This window comes from Mustela nigripes, chromosome 5 (genome assembly GCF_022355385.1).
Source record: "Mustela nigripes isolate SB6536 chromosome 5, MUSNIG.SB6536, whole genome shotgun sequence".
NCBI classification, from domain to species: domain Eukaryota; kingdom Metazoa; phylum Chordata; class Mammalia; order Carnivora; family Mustelidae; genus Mustela; species Mustela nigripes.
The window spans coordinates 112,940,047-112,954,990 of record NC_081561.1 but is presented as its reverse complement, the minus strand read 5'-3'; the positions used below and the strand labels follow the sequence as shown (position 1 = coordinate 112,954,990).

The window sequence follows — 14,944 nt, the reverse complement described above, 5'->3', positions numbered from 1 at the left end:
TCTTGGGTATATACATAGGAGTGGAATTGTTGGCTAATCTGGTAGCTAAGCACTTTTAACTTCTTTAGAAATTGCCAGTTTTTGTTTAAGTGGCTGTACAATTTTACATCCCTAACAGCAAGGTATGAGGCTTCTAACTCTTCCATGTTCTTGCTAACACTTGTTTTAGCTAACCCCCCCTTTTTTTTTTCTCTTATAACCATCCTACTGGGTATAGGTAGTATCTCGTTATGGTTTTGATTTCTATTTCTGTGCTGGAAAATCATGTTGATCATTTTTGTGTGTTTTCATTGGCTGTTGTATGTCTTCCATATAGAACTATCTATTCACATTCTATGCCTATTTTTGATTGGCTTATTAATGAATTTTCATTCTTCCTTTTACTTTTCCTAAAATTCTGTTTTATTAGATTTCTTAATAGTATCTTATTTTTCCTCCCTCATCAATTTTATGGTGAAGATATCTTGTCATGCATTGTTTAGAAATTTTGATAGTTGGAGAAAATTTTGATAGTTGGAGCATCCTGGGACTTGCTGGAAGATGGTTCTAAACATGGAAAGCTTTTAAAATACAGAAAAGTCCAGACCCTAGTAATGATTCAATTATTTTGATAAGGCCAAGTCATTAGGGTTTTTTCAAAGCATCCCTAATGTGCAGTCATGGAGGACAGGTGACCAAGATATAGATCATCAGTGCCTGAAAGTCCCCGTTGCTGTCAGTTGTGTCTGAGATTAGAAGTCGAGTTTAAGATTTCCAAAGAGTCCATTAAGGACCAGAAGAATCTTCTTCTAGAGAATAACTCTACAAGTATGTGGATTTTCTGGGATAACCAGTTTATGGGAAAGGGTCTTTAGAAATATAACCAATAGGATATCTACCCCCCCCCACACACACACAAGGTTACCCTTAAAGGTCATAAACCTAAAGAACCAAAGAGTCTGAGTATCTGCGTACTCATTCAGAAGGAAGAGATATTCCATTTCACCTAATTGCTTAACCTACCCAGAAATTTGTCTACGGCTTCTAGGATGACCTTTAGAATTGTTGATCTGTGTTGAGCACAGATTTGTTCTACCAGTACGCTGATTGTTCCACAGACTGTGTGCATCACGCAAGTATATGCTCAAAGTCCTGGCCCCCTGTTGCTTAAACACTTGACATCCGTTGAACGCAAGTTCGGAATCTGATTGTGAGGAGAGTTTAGCTGCGAAATCAGAATACAAGACTTTAGTAACAACTCTCATGTATTTAAATGTCCTCATGTTCCAAATTTGTTGCAGTATTATTACTTTTAAGTAATTCTTTTATAAATGGGAAACCCTATTGCCTTTTGTGTTCTTTTTTAAAAGAATTGAAATCTCAAACATTATTTGAACAAATGTAGTTACATAAGGGCGCTATTCTTATTGAAATATAGATGAAATTGAGCATAATAGATTATATTTATTTCATCACAGTAAATAGTATAACAGGTCTTGTAGTAGAGTGTATTGTACCATAATTTAGTGGATGTATTGCACTGTATTTTTAGTGCATGGTAAACAAGTTTCACTTGCTTCTTAGATTCCCTTTTTCTTTGATGGCTTTTCATTAGAATGGACTAAGTGAAAACTTGCTTGGTGTATGAAATCTGACAAGATTATGGTTCTCAGCTCTGGGGTAATGAACTTACATTATTTTATTCATTAGGGCCCCAAAGGACCAAAAACAAAAACAACAACAACAACAGCAATCAAAAGAATCAATCCAGGTCTTCATGGTAACACTGAAAAAATACTATTACTCAAATAATAGGTGAAAGATTATTTTTACAAAAATAATTAAATATGGAACACAAATTTTATACATATTCCCAGTCTTCATCAGTCTAGTGAACATTACCTAAAAATAATCTTTAATTTAAAAAAGCAAAAACATCAAGAGGCAGGAAATTAAAATTGTATGTTTCTTGTTGTAACTAACTTTACCATAGCACTCATATTATATGAATTAAAGTTTACCCTGAGAGTTCAAATGCTATTGAACAAATTGAGAAACAAAGCGAAGAAAGAAAAGTTTCAAAGCCACATTTGGACAATATCTAGCAAGTTATTCTTGCATACTTCATAGCTGTGTATAAAGGGAATGTATCCTTGAGGTTTCAGAAGACATTTACCTCTAAAAACTTTTGTACTAGTAATTTTTGGAAAGCCAGCTACATTTATAGAGAGGAGAGACTGCCTTGATTTCCACATAGCCTTTTCGGGAGCCTTTGCAGGGGTCCCCTTGTTCTTCCCTATGTGGCTGATTGTGGGGTGCCACTTCCCCCCATTTCTTGCATTGAGTATTTTACTCAAGCTATTTTGTATAGATATCTCATCTAAAATTGTAATTTTAAGAGCATCTGTTAACTTCCTCCCCAAACTTTTTTACCACCCAGTTGCTCACTATTATCCTAAGAGATACAGCTTATGCCTTTGCATGTTCTTGGCTTTGCTCTTAACACCATTGCTCCAAAGATTTTGTACTTATTTTTAATAACTCTAAATTAATAGTCTTCCTAGAGATTAGGTGAAAACTGTCTTGTCACAACTTATTATTTTCAATATTAACTGAACTGAAACAGAATATTACTTCAAAGAAAAAATGTTAAGACTTTGATGACCACATTTTTCCGGTACTGCCTCTATCATTATCTATTTAATGATACCCATGCATGTAGGCCACAATTTTTCAGGCATCTTCGATGCCAAAATTCACAGTGCAATTGAGAATACCTATTTAGTATCTCTTCTATGAGGTGTGTTAGGCTATTATTTCATAGCTTTCTAAATTAAAATAATAGCTTTAAATTAGTAAAAGGGTATAATGAAAGACAACAAGGACCCATCAAAAATTAATTTTTAGGGTAACTAGAGCCCTGGAGACCCAGTGAATAAGTGCCAGACTTTGGCTCATTGAGCAGTCAAGGCTGGTGGATAGCATATGGTTGAGTATCAGCAGTCCTGTGTTCTAAATCCAGTTTTAACCTAGACAAACAATTATTTGAAGAACTCAGGTTACTTTTGCTTCAAATCTGCTTTCCCATCTGTTAAAGTGGCAACGGAATTTAATGTAACTTTGAAAGTTGAGTGATAAGGATTTTAAATTTCTCCACATTAGGATCCATATATATTCTAGAAACCATGCAAGTTGAGCAAGAAATGTCCCTCCTTATTTGTAAGAAAAATAAACTACGCCTTTATTAGAAGCTTTTATTTGCAATGGGAGAATGAGGATTCTGCGGGATTCCACTAGGTAGTGTGCTGCCTACTAATTCTGGAAGCTTTCCCTAGTAGATGGTAAATTACGTTACCATTGTGCTTCCCATTTCCCTGCTCCCTAGCCTCCACTCCTTGTAAAAACTAACACACGGGTCATTAAAGATGGTCAGCACATGTCTCTTCTAACTGGCTCTTTCTTTTTCTTTTTAAATTCTCTGGTCCTTAATGTTATCAAAGTGCAGGTTGTGAGTAAAACATGATCTTCTCTATCTTACGGATATCATATGTGATCACTTAATTATAGACAATACATAAAGCAAGGTACAGTGAATACTTAAAAGAGAGGAATTTCTATCCAAAGAAACCCTTGCCAAATCCTTTATTTTACTAGTTAACCATTTTTATGTGGCAAGATCGTATCTTTAGAAACATTTTATTTTATTTTATTTTATTTATTTTTTTAAGATTTTATTTATTTATTTGACAGACAGAGATCACAAATAGGCAGAGAGGCAGGCAGAGAGAGAAAGAGAGGAGGAAGCAGGCTCCCCGCAGAGCAGAGAGCCTGATGTGGGGCTCGATCCCATAACCCTGGGATCACGACCTGAGCTGAAAGCAGAGGCTTTAACCTAACCCACTGAGCCACCCAGGCGCCCCTAGAAACATTTTAAAGAGTTATATTTTTGTTATACTATTTTGCAATCAATCTCATTTTCTCTGTGCCTTGAATTTGTAGTAATTGCTACATGTGAAGTTGTATTAAGCTTCTTTTCCTAAGATGTTTGTGAATGCTTCCTCTTCTATGAATTGCGGTAGCCATAAAGGCAGACTGGCTTCTGAAGATAGTAGTGGATCGTATATTTACAAGGAGATGGTTGTAGTTCTGTTTACATATCTATCAATTACCTTTTGCAATATAACACGCCTTTAAGTTTTTAAGTATCTAAAACACTTGTCTCATTTGTGTGAAATAGCGTTATTTCTTGAAGCTCAAAAGATGATTTTGAACTCTCAATTGATCGTATTATGTATTAAATACTGAGCATGTGGACAAAAGTAGAGAAAGACTCAGTATACCATTTTGATAAGATAGAATTGTTTATCCCACTTGAAAATGAAAATGCACTTATGTTCCTGATGCCCGAGTTGAGGACATTACATAAATGTGAATATAATAAGTTAAAAGTCATAATTGAATTTATTTTATTCACTAATTTTTCCTTATAGATAATGATTAATTTCTATTAAATTTGAAGTCACTAAAACCTAAGCATATATTCATTTGATAAAGTGAAGGGTAAATTAAACTTATTTAATATACTAAATGTATGAAACCATTAATTAAAAAAATTTGTTGAAATAATGAAAATTTAATTTGCTTAATTTTAATTAAAGATAAATATATAAAATGATCAATGATAAAAAATTGTTCAAGACTGCTTGGACTTAGTAGAAAATAGGATATAAATTAGTAAAAGCAGCCTCACTAGGAGGTGATAGAGACATTCTTTGTACACGTCTATTCATTCCTGAGAGCAGTTGCTAGGTTAGTGTGACTATTGTTAACCTCTCTTTGCAGAGGAGAAACAGTCATCATCTGTTTACAGTTGAAGGCGTTCTCCTTATTTCTGGTGGAATAGGTTTCTCCTTTTCATAGGATTTTGTTATTTTTAGTAACAGGAAACTTCACTTAATGGAATGCAGCCTGCCTTATAACTTAAAATTGGTTGAAATGATATCTTGACGTTTTCTGAAAATTTGGGAGGATATACATTTCTACCATTTTCCGATGAAATTTTTGTATCATTGATATTTCTAGTCAGGTAATTAAAACTATTTTAATATTTTTCAAAATGAACCAAGTAAACACATAAAGTCAATTTACTGCCACATTATATTAAGAGAACATAACTTTGAAGTATGTTAATTTGTATCAACAAATATAAATTATATTGAAAATGAACTCATCTGAATTAAATATCCTATATTTCTGTCCAATTAAGTTATGTTTCTGTTCAGTTTTGGGCTCTAGATCTTTAACTGATGCCAATTATAGGTGCAAGTTGACTTATCATTTGATTTTTATTATTTCACTTTAAAATGCAGTATTAATAAAACTGGGTTATTGACATACATGGGAACAAAATTTTACCATAGAGAGCTTGTTTTTCAGAAATTAAATTTCCTATTTTATTCTTTGCTAAATATTACTGAAATTAAGAACATCTATTTGCTCTCATGTTTCTATTTTCACTTTCTTTTGCATACCCAGCCTGTGGCCGTGGGTTCTACAAATCTTCCTCTCAAGATCTTCAGTGCTCTCGTTGTCCAACTCACAGTTTTTCTGATAAAGAAGGCTCCTCAAGATGCGAATGTGAGGATGGGTATTACAGGGCTCCATCTGATCCGCCGTATGTTGCCTGCACAAGTAAGTTCATATTAGTAAAGTAGGGAAGGACTTTCAGAAGCCTTCAACTCGTTTATATTATTGTGACATTGTTGAGATAGGCTTCGGATCTGTGAGTGCCTTCTTCGTTATTAGTAAATGTTTACATTTTTTCATGTGCTGATAAGGCTAAATAATAATAGAAAATAGATACATCTTATGTCATCTTTAGTGAGACTTTCACATCTGCAAAATCAAGATGCATCTTAATGATATTTTTCACTTGCATCCAATAAGAATCACAAATAAATGTAAGAATTATTTGAGTCTTACTTAGATGCAAAATGTGATTAAATGTCATGGTTTACAAATTAACATTCCATCACTAAATAGAGCAAATCTCACATCTTGGTGCTTCAGTTAATGAATGTTGGAGCGACCCAAATCCAAAGCCAATCCCAGACTTCCTGTAAATCATTCTTGAGCACATTAAGAATGAATAGATGTATTCTCTGTTATATGGTTAAAAGGGAGACTATTTTTAAACAACTGCACAACTGTTTTTTTTAGGTGCATTAACTGTTCTTTTTAATTGCTTGGAAGAAAAATAGCTAAAGACTGTGGCAAAAGTACAAAGACAGTTGTTATCCTGTTTTCATTTTAACATATTAAATGGAAAATAAATAAAGCCTCTTGCCAAGTGAATTCAAGGAGGCTTTTATGCAGCTTCTCTAGGAAAGGTAATGAAATGTTTATGTAAAAGAAAGCATTTCAACTAGTTTTCTGTATGGTAATTGAGCCACTAGCTTAATGGCCCATTCTGATCCTTTCATTCATGTCTTGGGTTTGTTTTTTTCTATTTTTGTTTATTTGTTTGTTTATTGTTGGTTTCCACAGGGCCTCCATCTGCACCACAGAACCTCATTTTCAACATCAACCAAACTACAGTGAGTTTGGAATGGAGTCCTCCTGCAGACAATGGGGGAAGAAATGATGTAACCTACAGAATATTGTGTAAGCGGTGCAGTTGGGAGCAGGGAGAATGTGTTCCCTGTGGGAGTAACATTGGATACATGCCGCAGCAGACTGGATTAGAGGACAACTATGTCACTGTCATGGACCTGCTAGCCCATGCCAACTATACTTTTGAAGTGGAAGCTGTAAATGGAGTTTCTGACTTAAGCCGATCCCAGAGGCTCTTCGCGGCTGTCAGCATCACCACTGGCCAAGCAGGTATGTTTTTGTGTTTGTCTTCACTAAGTGAATAATGCGACTACATAAGTGAGGTGTCTTGCTTGGGCATTTAGTTAACTTGGCTACACAGAACTCGATTATTCTAGCATTTAGTTAACTTGGCTACACAGAACTCGATTAGATTATTCTAGCCTGTTGATTATTCACACCTTTAACTTTTCTTTGTTATTTCTCCTGTTGCCTATTAAACCATTGCTAGACTCATTAACATCTCCAGAGATCTGACAGGAGAACTAAAAAGGGATAAATTGTAAGGCAGTTAAGACTGTTCTACGACAAGCAGGTCTGCGGAAAGATCTTGAGGAAGGGAGTGAAAATTCTGGACAAAATGAGATGTAGGCTGGTTCTTGCAGTTTTACTTTTTTGTGTGGTATGCGCTTATGATCAAAATCTCCATGATAATTAAGAATGATGAAAGAGTTGAACGCCCTGTCTCACTTTCTGTTAGCCAATATTTTACCACATAGAATGGGATATTCGTAACATATAACAGGTTGGTGTCAAAATTTGCATGAGGGAATTTTAAGTTCATCAGTAGTAGATTGGTGATCCCATTACTGTTCATAATATTAGAGCACAGACTTGGGAGGTCTCATGAGGATTTCAAAATAAATAGAATTAAGCAATAATAGCCATGATGATTGTGAACTCGTAACTTAGCGTCAAAGCAGTTTTCATTTACTTTTTTCTTGGCATGCGAGGTGCCCTGCTCAGTCATTCTTTGTTGTGGTATGTTTTGGGAAATACAAATTGGAAAGGAAGTTTCAGAAATTGGAGACAATCTAGATCTTCAGAAAATCTTACTACTGAAAGAAGTTTCAGAAATTGAGGGCTTTCTCAACGTCTTGCTGCTGAAAGAAGATGCTATGTAGTAGATGTAGCCAAGTGCCATGTCATCATCATTAATGAAATAGGACCTGCCCTGGAGTACTGAGTTGTGTGAGCATCATAATAAGCTTATAGCAAAGTCTTCTTGATCTTTGATTGTCTGTCAGAAACCAGTATTATCCCAAATTTCTGGACATAAAATAATCTATTCTTCACTTCCATTTGAATTTTAACAAAATGTTACCTATTAAATTTTATCTGCAGAATGAAATCCATGCATTTGGTCTCATGCTTACCTTTTTGAAAAGATTAGTGGGCTCTTATTCTAAAGTTTTCATTTTGATGTTTATTTGAAAGCCAATTGCAAATCAGATCTCTTGTGTAAAAGCAGAAGTCTGGAGGAAAAGCAACTTAGAAAATGTTGAATTTTCAAAAATTGGACAAAAGAAATAACTAGTTGAACTTATTTGGTTTGATTCCTTGTATTTGCCTTGACCCTATTTACTGTTCTCTTCAAATCATTTGGTCAGATTTATTTGCTTGTGTTGCTTTATATTGAAATTTGTCACCATTAACTTTACAGTGAGTGAGTTCAAAACATTTTAGGATCATGATTGTGACACTATCGCTGTTAGTAGAAACTCTTAGGTCTACTGCGCTAGCATTGTTATTTTATCCCTGTGATATCAAGTATGGAAGGGACATTTGTATTTATTTTTAAATGACCCAAAGTTGCTGAACTGATGCCACAAATAGAGTTCACCAAACAGACTGCTTTGGGGATCTGTTTGTTTTAGTTTTTGTTTTGGTTTTTGTTTTTTTTTTGTTTTTATTTTTGTTTTTTCCATACTTTTTGCTCCTATAATAAAGAAAATATTGAATTATACACTTAAAATGAGTAAATTTGGCATGTAAATATACCTCAATAAAGATTTTAAAAATTTTAAGAAGAATAAATATAAGCAAGTTAAGAAACAATGTTTATATTTTTATACTAAAATACTGATTCAGAACTGCTTAGTCTCTATTGCATCTCAAATGCTAAAACCCCATGAATTTTGAGTTAGTTTTTTTTAATTTTTACTTTCAGAAAGAAATGCATCTAAATAAGACAGGAATCTGTGGTAATTAAAGAAGTTTATAGAAGTTTTCTTATTTTTTATTATTTAAGATTTTATTTATTTATTTGAGAGAGAACACGGGTGCAAGTTCAAGGGAGAGCAGTGGTGGGTGTGGGACAGTGCAGAGAGGCAGAGGGAGAAACAGACTCCCTGCTGATCAGGGAACCCCAATGCGGGGCAGAAGTTTTCCTTTATTTTATTTAATGGAGGAAATTTAGAATATATAAGTGACTATTCTATTGAATTTGTATACCATACCCACTTCCCGCTGCTTCCCGCCACCTGTATTTTTGTTCTTTCTAAAGGAGGAATGCTTTGAAATTTTGCCTGTGTTCATTACTATCTATGGAAATCGGCAGTGGTCCTTGAAATTCTCCTTCTCTATTAACTAAACAGCATCACCTCCCACCTAGTTTATGCTACAGTCATTTCAACGATGAGTTGAAATCAGGATCTCTGGTCAGTTATTCCCCTCATCAGCAATCTATCGATGCCTACTATAAGGAGATTTATTAGGAGAATCTGCCCTGTGTCTGGATAAGAATAGAGTGAAGATGGAAAATAATCAGCCAGTGTTTGAAAAGTAGTGTATACACTTTGTATCTTTTCTGTTAGCTTTGCAGTTTGGAACACAACACCCCTTCCCCACCAGTGCTTGTGGAAATGGAAGTACACTGACTACCCCTTATGCTTTGTTCGGGGTAAGCATAAGGTTTTTGTGTTAAAGGACCTATGCTCCAGCCCCAACCCTGCTGGTTAGGAGCTATGTGCTTTTCACTAGATCACTGGAGTTCTACGTGACTAAAATGGAGATAAAATGTTGGATGATAGATATTGGAAAAAACTTAAAAACTCTTTAGTGTCATAAAAATATTACTGTGGCCAGTAGCAAAATGAATGCTGAATTAATCCTCTCTTTATATAACTAGCTGTGAACCTGTCAAGGCAAAACAGAGTAAAATCTTAATCTTTCCCAGTGTGTGTGGGGGGGAGACATTAATGGGGACTTGGAATTGGCAATTAGTTTTATAATCTTAAGAGGGGGAGGAGTTTAATTTTGTTTTGCCTGTGCAAAATATGACTGTAATCTAGTCACAAGTTATCTTAATACTGAGATTCTACTTTAAACCAATAATCATCTTTAAGATGAAAAGTGTACAGAGAATAATATGTGATATTCATATTTCAATAATTTTTGTATTTGTCAGGAACATATGATCTACATAAACTGGCTGATATATATATATATATATATATATATATATATATATATATACACACACACACTTTTCATTGTTGTTTTATTTTGTTAGGAATGATTTGACCTATTAAGGGCGAAGTCACACATGTCAAACATATGTATGTCAGAGGTACTTTAAAAATATATAAGTGAGGAGGAAAGCACATGCATTTAATTTATGACATTATGATCCTAACTTTCCTTTACATTGGAAGGTTATCTTGAACAAAAATGATCTTAAGAATCACGTAAGTGAAAAAAAAAAAAAAAGAATCACGTAAGTGTTCTTAAAAGCTGATTATTTAAATGTTATTAATAACAATTTATATATTAACAATTATAACAATTTAATATATAACAATTATAATATTAACCCAGCCAACTGTACTGAGTAGTGTGTATCAAACACTGTTGAAGACAATGTTCCTATCCTCAAGGCAGGTAAAAGTTTGTACCTACCCTAATGAAGAGCCCATACTGTAGCAGATAAATTTATTTACACATCTAATATGACAGAGCACTTGAATATAAGGTGAGGCATGTTGTAGACTTTCAGGAACAAAATACAGAAACCCCAAGAAGGAATGATCCATTCTATCTGTGGGAAAAGGGAGGTCCTCACAGAAAAGATACCCGTTAGTGTTGAACATGAGATTTGATTAGATTTGATTTTGCCAGGAGAACAAGGGAATCATATTGTACACCCTCAAGAGGAGCTCACTCATTAAGACATTGTAAGTGCCACTACATTCCTTCTCCAGATTAAGTGCATTAACACAAAAATGATCTGCAGAAGTATGAAAGTTCATAAAAACAGGTTACCCTAAAATTATTGTCTCTTTACAATACCTCTGTTCACTGTGGGATCTCTCAAAAAATTCAGGTCATTTTTAAAGCATACAGAATCAAAATATGTGGTCTTACCCCAAAGAAATTTAAATGACTCAGCAATTATTCTTCAGGTCAGTGAGTATGTTATGTTCATCTGTGCCTTTCTCGTATAACACAGTTCTTTCTATAATCAAGCTGAAATGAATGTTGTGCAATTAATTCCAATGAGGAAACTAGTCATACACAGGAAAAGTTAAATGATTTTACAAGAGTGGAAACATTGAGACATGAATGGAAAAGGCAAAGGATTTGATATTCGATGACATAATTACTTAATTTTAGATAAGTTATTTCAGCTCTTTGAACTTGAATTTTCTTCTGAAATGGTATCATGCTACTTGACTCCTCATATTATAGAAATTGAGCTTTTAGCTTAATACCAGTTACATTTATTAGAATAGAAGAGTGTGTTATAGTACTACAACAATTATAATAGTAGAAATAATAGAGTGAGTAGTTACTGAACACTCACTATGCTCTCGGTATTTTTCAAATGTAAAATGAACACGAAAAGAGTGTAAAGGGGTACCTGGGTGGTTCAGTGGGTTGGGGGAATGCCTTCGGCTCAGGTCACAGCCCTAGAGTCCTGGGATCAATCCCCATGTCGGGCTCTCTTCTCCGTGGAGAGCTTGCTTCTCCCTCTCCCCTCTGCCTACTGCTCTGTCTGCTTGTGCTCTTTCTCTCACTCTGTCAAATAAGTAAGTAAAATCTTAAAAAAGAAAGAGTGTCAAAATTGAATATTTAACTTATTTGAATTCATGTAGCCCTCCTAAGTAAAGAAGAGGTTTTGGACAGAAGACCTCTAAGAGCCTTCTTAATGCCCATAGTAAAATGGGAAATTTTAATACAATGCAAACTATACATTGTGCATTGCATTATTGATTGGAATTTGAAGTAATTTATAATTGAATAAAACGTGTACAAATACTATAATTTTAATGGGATTGATAATTCTTAGAATTCTCTAGAAAGCATTGGGTAGGAATTAAAGATGAAAACTATAACCACTTGAAAGAAGACGTGATTTCCCAAGTTGAGCTCTTCAGGAAGCAGATATTTAGATGAGTATTTGGACATGCACTTGGGATCAGTGCCACAGGAAGAGAAAGGAAGGGGGCAAGACTGGAGCAAAGGGGAAGCTGAGCTCTGGTGCAGTCTCCTTGGAATCCTTAGCCAACTCCATGGGGAACTCTCCACCTGTAAGGGACCTCCATATTGCCCAGAGCTGAAGAAAGAGTGTGAGGCTTTCATACCTCTGTGTTGTCCAGACTCGGTTGCAAGAAAGAATCTAGGAAGGAGCAAGGTGTCATTTTTTAGACAAGGAAATTCTGAAGTGGGGCAGGGAACAGAGGTCTGCTTTTTTAGCAGCCATCTTGGCATCTGGGCAAATAAATTCTTTAGTCCTTCACTGAGGAGAATGTGATGGCACAGCATCCCAGATTATTGCAGTAAAATACACTGCTTACCTACAATTATTCAGTGTTGTGTAATCTTATCATGGACTGCTGTCTTTTAAGATTTTCGCTCTACTGTCCTTTACATGGGAATTTGATGATTGATTCAATGGTCTGGTGATAAATTCCTCCTCAATGAAAAAGGGAACTACTAAGAAGAGTTATTTCTGGAGGATATTAATAACAAATAAAATATCTTGGACAGAATGTTGTTTACTGTAGCATTTGCCTGTTGGCTATGATTTTATTGCCCTTTTATGAGAAACTTCAAAAGTACCCCTGCATATCTTAATTTGACTAATTTCTCTTATGTTTTACAATGTCGAGACCTTATTTCTCCGTCCAAATTAACATTTGCTTCTCCGTTCTTTCTATCTAGATTTGTAATGTTTATAATGTTCCAAATGAAATATAATGATTGAGTTATATGATAAAATATTATACATAAACAAATTTATACAAAAAGGAAATAATAACAAAAGTCATTTCCTGTATTAGTCAGAAATAACTTCACTCACATTTATTAGTGTGACTCAACTGTGACTATTTTTCTCATAAATTAACTCAGATCATCTCATCTCAGTGATTTAAAATGGTAGGCCATCAAGTTATGTGTCCTGTAACTAAAATACATTATTCCTATTTAAGCTTATAAATTTTGATATTTCTTTGGAATTTATAAGCTTGATTTATATTTTAAGGGAACATGATGTTAAGAAAATACATTTTCTTGTTTGAGAGCATTTACTGATTATATTGATTAATAAGAAACCCAGCAATTTCCATAAAGTGAAATAAGATTAATGTGAAAAAAAATCCTCCACCAACTTCCAGCAAAAAAACATTTTGCAGAAATAGTATTAGTTTTATTAAAACATATGTACATAAACACACATGTATGCTACAGCAGAAAAATCAACTGAGTAAAATTCCTTTAACAGTAAGCCATTCAAAACACACATTTCTGTCATGTTTCTAGTTATTTTATAAGCCTGATGTATCTGAAAGGCAGAACAGGATACAGTCATGCTAATTCATGCCTTAGGGCATGATATTTTAGAAATTTATACATATAGTTTTGTTTAGCAAGTAAGAGTCTTAGACTCTCTTAGTGAAATTTAATTCTTTAAAGTTTAAGTATTTGTGACACCATTAATTTAAAAATAAACATATAGATACATTACCAGTTTTTCTTTAGTGGCTATCAGTAATTAAAACATATATGTAAAGGAAGATTTTTTTTGGATACTATTTTAATAAAATTGGCCACTGTGTTGGCATTGATTACTGACAATTAGGACTTACTGAGTATTTAGTATGTGCTGACCACTTCACATGTAAAGACCGGGATGTCTACATAGTATCTTCACATCCCGAACTTACCATGGAAATTTGGTAGAAAATTATATCTTTCTGTGATATGGTCTTACAGTAAATATCTTGTGGATTTTTTTATAACACTGGTGACATATTATCTATGAAATACCTGCTTTTCCCATTAGACTTCACAGCGTAAACAAACAGTGACCTCTTTGGTCTTATTCTCTAGCCTCTGAAACCAGCTGGGGCCAGGGCCATGCTTATTAGTAAATTTTTTATATTAAATACATAAATTCTTTGTATATTGTAATATGAAAAGAGACTTTCTAAGATTATCAAGATTAATATAAAGGATTAGTTTAATTAGAATTCAATGTAATTTTACTTATATTATGCCATAAATATATAAGAAAATTATTTCAAGTATAAACATTTTGTTATTTGGTCTTAAAACTGTAGATATATTTAGAATTTTAAAGTGAGTTTTCACCATAATTTGATATTTAAGATTTTGAAAATCTACTAAAAATAAAATTATTTTGTTTTCTTTTAATATAACACTGAATAGAGGGGCAGTCTGGGTGGCTCAGTTGGTTGGGCATCTGCCTCTTGATCTCAGCTCAGGTTTGATCTCTGGGTTGTGAGTTTGAGCCAACTGTTGGGCTCTACACCCAGCTTAAAATATATGTATATATAATTTTTATAACTTATTTTAGTATTTTCCTTTTTGTAGTTTTGTGACTTGTTAAGACTATATCACATAGCTATTCTATGAATTCTCTCAATTAAAATACATGTAAAGAAATGTCCCTAAGCAACCTGTGTTCTCAACCGCTTATCTTCACCTTCATGTGACCTCCATGTTTTCCAGTCCCAGTCTCTATGTGAGTTGCCACATCCACCCTTTTCTGCTTTTATAAATATTTGTAATGAACTATTTTGCTTATGTTGAAGTTAAGTTGAGATTATTAACAAGTCAATCTGCACGCTTTGGAATGGAAGGACTCTGAACATTTGAAAGAACGCTAGGTGTTTTAAGTAGCCTTTCATATTTTCAATTTAATATATTTTAATATTAAGGTCTTTGTTCTCAGCTTTGCTATTTTGTGAATAATTGTATTTAAAGAGCTGAGAAGAAAGAGTTAATTTTTGTAATAATTCAGTTATAACATTGCTATGGATTGAATTGTGTCCTCCTCTAAATTCAT

At 33.9% G+C, this 14,944-nt stretch overlaps 1 protein-coding gene across 6 annotated transcripts in view; it reads left to right on the top strand.

Moving 5' to 3' along the window:
• The window catches only part of EPHA7 (EPH receptor A7), a 169,557-nt gene that overhangs the window by 55,669 nt on the left and 98,944 nt on the right, over nucleotides 1-14,944 (top strand). For all 6 annotated transcript variants that reach the window (XM_059401077.1, XM_059401076.1, XM_059401075.1 and 3 more), the window contains exons 4-5: nucleotides 5,515-5,670; nucleotides 6,526-6,861. In XM_059401077.1, the coding sequence (XP_059257060.1) occupies nucleotides 5,515-5,670; nucleotides 6,526-6,861 (492 nt within the window). The remainder of the gene's footprint in view (nucleotides 1-5,514; nucleotides 5,671-6,525; nucleotides 6,862-14,944) is intronic.